Source organism: Amblyraja radiata, unplaced genomic scaffold (genome assembly GCF_010909765.2).
Source record: "Amblyraja radiata isolate CabotCenter1 unplaced genomic scaffold, sAmbRad1.1.pri scaffold_501_ctg1, whole genome shotgun sequence".
Lineage (NCBI taxonomy): Eukaryota > Metazoa > Chordata > Chondrichthyes > Rajiformes > Rajidae > Amblyraja > Amblyraja radiata.
The window spans coordinates 108239-112897 of NW_022630573.1; the positions used below are offsets into that span (position 1 = coordinate 108239).

Sequence of the window (4659 nt, forward strand, 5' to 3'; positions counted from 1 at the left end):
ACATATAATCAGAATAAAATAAGTAATAAAGACATCACAGAGACACCAATTAAAAACAGAATTAAATCCAAAAAACAGAAAATCAAAAACACAGTATAAAGAGAGAGCAGCGGCAGCCAAAGCGCGCCAGCGTCCACTCTCTCTTCACGGCAGCCATCTTGGACACAGACTTACAAAATTAAATTAGACAAAAAAATCATCCCCCCACAGTGGATAGCAATGAATGAATGAATAAGTTTATTGGCCAAGTATTCACATACAAGGAATTTGCCTTGGTGTTTTGCTCGAAAGCGACAACATGACATACAGTGACTGTTAGGAATGACACATAAAACATTAAACATTAATAATCAAACATTATCGATTAAACATGCGAATTCAATAAAATACCACAGCAAAAGCAGGCTACAGATATTTGGTTGTTGAGTAGAGCTACTATTCGTGGGGGGAAACTGTTTTTAGGTCTGGCTGTGGCAGTTTTGACAATCCGGAGTCGCATTCCAGACGGAATTGATTTAAAGAGTTTGTGGCCTGGGTGAGACGGGTCAGAGATGATCTTACCCGCTCGCTTCCTGGCCCTTGAAGTGTACAGTTCATCAATGGAGGGGAGGTTGCAGCCAATAACCTTCTCAGCTGATCGACCGATTCGCTGCAGCCTCCGGATGTCGTGATTGGTGGCTGAGTTGTGTGCTTTCCATCACAGTGGGGAAGGTACAAGTTATTTGCCTTCCATTACAGTGGGGGATGTGAGGTCGCAGAAAAACAAGATGGCCATGCTGCCTGCTCTGGTGAGGACTCGTAGAGAGTGCCGTGAGTGCAGTAATTTCGGTGTTTTGCGGGACATTGCTCCATGAAGACATCCCAGAGTTTAGTGCGAGGGTGTACAGCTTTCTGTCTGTTTGGGTGGACAGGGACTGCAGAGAGAGTGATAGCGGTTGGTACAACTCTGAAGGTGTGCCGATAGCGCAGACATTGAACTAATGGCCGTGGGTCTCTGCTTATGCCGTTGTGGTGGCTGTTTAGGTCTATGTTTAATTTTTATGTGGTTATGTATTTTGTTGCTATGTTTTTGCTATATTTGATATATATTTGCTATATGTTTGCTATATTTTGCTGCTATATTTAAGAGGGAGTTGGATGTGGCCCTGGTGGCTAAAGGGATCAGGGGGTATGGAGAGAAGGCAGGTACAGGATACTGAGTTGGATGATCAGCCATGATCATATTGAATGGCGGTGCAGGCTCGAAGGGCCGAATGGCCTACTCCTGCACCTATTTTCTATGTTTTTATGTTTCTATGTTGCTTTTTTTTTGGCTCTTGGCAAATCAAATTCCTTGTATGTTTACATATGTGGCTAATAAATAAATGAGTTACAATGAATTACAATTGCAATTATGTTCCGCTTGGGTAGCTCACAACTATCCAAATTTGATAACTAACCTACAAACACCCCCTCTCCTCCTTTAACCATGCTCTATCCCAACAGGATGGGCATCTATTTTGCTCTTCACCATTCTCCCTGGCCTCTGCCACCTATATGACATCCTCTAATTTCAAATGTCATACGTCTTCTATTCTGATCTCACACCTTTTTTTCTCTTGGTCCTTTTCCAACTTTCTTCCAATCAAACACCCCACACTTCACCCGCATCAACTCATCACTTGTCAGGCTTTTTCTTGCCACCACCTCCCTTTACTCTTGATCCCACGTATTATAAACAGTCTGAAGAAGTGTCACGACCTGAAACGTCACTAATCCATGCTTTTCAGAAACGTGCTTGACCGACTGATTACTCAACCACTTTGGTTAATTATAGAAGACCTATCCTTTCTAACTAACGTGATTGATTATTTTTTTTGTGACGGAAGATAGCAATTGCTTGCATCAGGATTAGAAGAAATGGAATTTAGTGGAATAATGCAGTCTTGAAAAGTTGAATTATTTTAGCATGAAAAAAAATATCCCACAGAGTTTCTCAGGAAGCGGTACCAGTAATATTTAATTCAATAATGATGTGGCAGTAGTCGTGTAGGTGGCACATTATTTTGAGATGCAGTAACAGATATTTGAATGGGCGAAACTTTGACAGATCACGTTTCATACTCAGAGTAAGTATTTGGGACAGTGAAGATGCGATATAAACGAAGTCACATTTCTAAATAGGCCACACCTATAGAGAGATTTGGGAATACAGGTGGATAAATGATTGAAATGGTGGAGCAGTTTGGGGACTCGGAATTTCTGAAAAGAGATATAGCCTAAAAGAACTAGGAAGATACCCTGTCCCTAAATACATGTTTCAATCATAGTTAATAGCATCGAGTTCATTTTGGGCTTGACATCTCAGATAAGATGGAATGGATTGATGATGCTAAAAAAAGGACTTTACCTAAATTATTCAAAGGAGGAAGGGCATATATTATCTGCATTGAATTTAAAAAGCGGGTTCAGTTTTTCGTTTTCGATGGTTGCTTGATCAGATACAGTTTTGCAAAATCATGATATGTATGGGAATGATAGACGAGATATCGTGCAGCCATTGTCCAATGGATCAAGATTTAAATATTATAAAATGAAAGCGATTGTCCACGGAACAAACCGAGAACGCGGCCCTATGTGTACAGTGATTAATTATTGTTAGGAATGAAGTATCTCTGGAAGTATCAAGTAGCGACTGCAGACGATCTCACAAAGTAAACAACAACAAACGCCCTGCACCGCCCTGTCCGGATCAGATATCCATCATTGTTGGGCAGGAACTGGTGTAGCTTCGAGTATCCGTCTGCGGGTTTCCCGTCGGCAGTAGAAATACACATTGATTGGATGGACATAACTCAATGTTACCAGTGCGATGAGTGCGATGTTTAACTGTGTTGTAATGGAAATGAAGACGTGGAGAGAGATTAGTTTTTGCGAAGTGACTGCCCCGATGCAGCAACGAATAATTCGTGGGAACAGAAAGATAGTCAGTGGGACCATCTGCTCCGTGCAGACAATTAGAATAACTCCCTACCCATCCCATTCCCCGTCCCGTTCCCACGTCAGCACACGACTGGTTATTTCAATTATTTTCCTACAAAGACTCCGTCTCCATCAAGCAGGGCCACGCAGTCTCTGGGCAAACGTTTCCCGGCCTAACGCTGTTTCTACATCCAACCGCCAAGAGCCTGTGGCGTTTAGGCCACCGATCCTCATCTCGTTTCACCTCATTTGCTCCCTATTTTCTTTTGATCTTTCACTCTGTTCGTCACCTCTGTCTCATCTCCCCGGCAGCGTCTGTATTTAAGGGCAAGCACCGCTCCTCCAGTAGCCCCGCTGCACCCCGCCCAGTTATTTCCTCTACACTCCTCTTCCAAGCATTATCATCCACCCTAAAAGTACCGAGCAATAACTGTTGCTGCTGTGTCTGTTGTTTGTAGAAGACTTCGCCGGTGTCTCCGCAGGTTTCACAGAAACCTCAGCAATCTGATACTTACGTACAAAGGGTTCCCCTGCAAGGGTCCATTGACGAGGATAAAACAGGGATACTGGAGCAGAGACACCACGGCTGCCAGAGCCAGCGTCATCCCCAAGGTTTTCCCAAAGTGACCCAGAGGGAACCTGCAAGAGTAGAGGTTTAATGCAAAGTATTGTATCGTGCCCACGAATGCATCATCCGACCAATGGAGGTAACTGATACAGGCTGGTCTTTATGATCCAGAGGAGCCTAGTCCCAATCTCACATATTGATTGCTTCCGAGTATCACCTCCATTATTCGTTGATTGGACAAAGCCCAGGGAACACTCTCTCCCCCACCTGGATTGCCCATTCCCCGCCCAGCCCACAGCCGGTTTCATTGCACCGTCTACTCAAGGTGGATTCAGCATCTTAAAGGTCGCCAAATCCAGATCTAATGCTGCGGACTTTGGTAACTAAACCCTGGTCCATCCCCCATGTGACGAGTTCACTTACGTAATGACGATGAACGCACTGAGTCCGCCGTACAGGAAGGCGCGGTTGACCGTTAGCAGGATGAAGGTCAGGTACTGAACCTCCAACACGGGGATGGCGGCGCACACCGTGAAGGCGACAGATAACGTGACGGTAATGGCGAGAGACAGCACCGCCGATTGCATGTCCGCCAGTCTCTCAGAGACAGCCGAGCCTGGGGAAAAGAGAAACGTCGTTAACGATCCGCGCTCCCCATCAGTATCACTATATCCTACCCGATCCAGAGAGTTTATCCCTGAGGGTGGGAAGGGTTGACTTCCCCGCTGGAGAACGAAGGGCTTGGAACAAAATGGACAGAGAGGGGGAGACTATGCGTAAATGAGGGTTGGAGAGAAAATATTGTTGTAAAATGACAGGCTCACAAATGCCGGAAGTGACAGAGCCCGTTTAATAATCAGCTGCTAGACAATGCGTCGTTTGGCCTGAGAGTCCGCGAGAGGAAATGTAAGAGTGCGTCATGCGCTGAGCGAGGGTGCGAGATAAAATACTGTTGTAACAGTGCAGGCACCGTAGTGAGGGGGAAGCGGGGATATGGCGGCACAGAGCGCCACTTCTCATCAGAATGCCAAGTATCAGATTCAGCACTGCGTCGTAACAGGCCCTTCGGCCCAACTTGCCCAGATCGACTAACATGTCCATTCTACACTCGTTCCACCGGTCTGCGCTTG

The 4659-nt window shown here is 45.2% G+C and overlaps 1 protein-coding gene across 1 annotated transcript; it reads right to left on the bottom strand.

The window, feature by feature from the left end:
* Positions 1–2717: 2717 nt before the first annotated feature.
* Positions 2718–4142, bottom strand: LOC116970067 (solute carrier family 43 member 3-like). The gene is made up of 3 exons (XM_033016801.1): positions 3953–4142; positions 3477–3600; positions 2718–2868 (listed from the first exon to the last, which is right to left on the bottom strand). Exons 1-3 carry the CDS (start codon positions 4114–4116, stop codon positions 2743–2745), a joined length of 414 nt encoding a protein of 137 aa, XP_032872692.1. The 5' UTR covers positions 4117–4142; the 3' UTR covers positions 2718–2742.
* Positions 4143–4659: the final 517 nt, after the last annotated feature.

Bases quoted from the DNA above. Each gene is read 5' to 3' on its own strand.
- LOC116970067 (XM_033016801.1), bottom strand. From the start codon at position 4,116: ATGCAATCGGCGGTGCTGTCTCTCGCCATTACCGTCACGTTATCTGTC. The intron at 3,601-3,952 runs GTAAGTGAACTC...CTACTCTTGCAG, and splicing joins AGTGCGTTCATCGTCATTAC to GTTCCCTCTGGGTCACTTTG. The intron at 2,869-3,476 runs GTAAGTATCAGA...ATTACAACACAG, and splicing joins TGCAGGGGAACCCTTTGTAC to TTAAACATCGCACTCATCGC.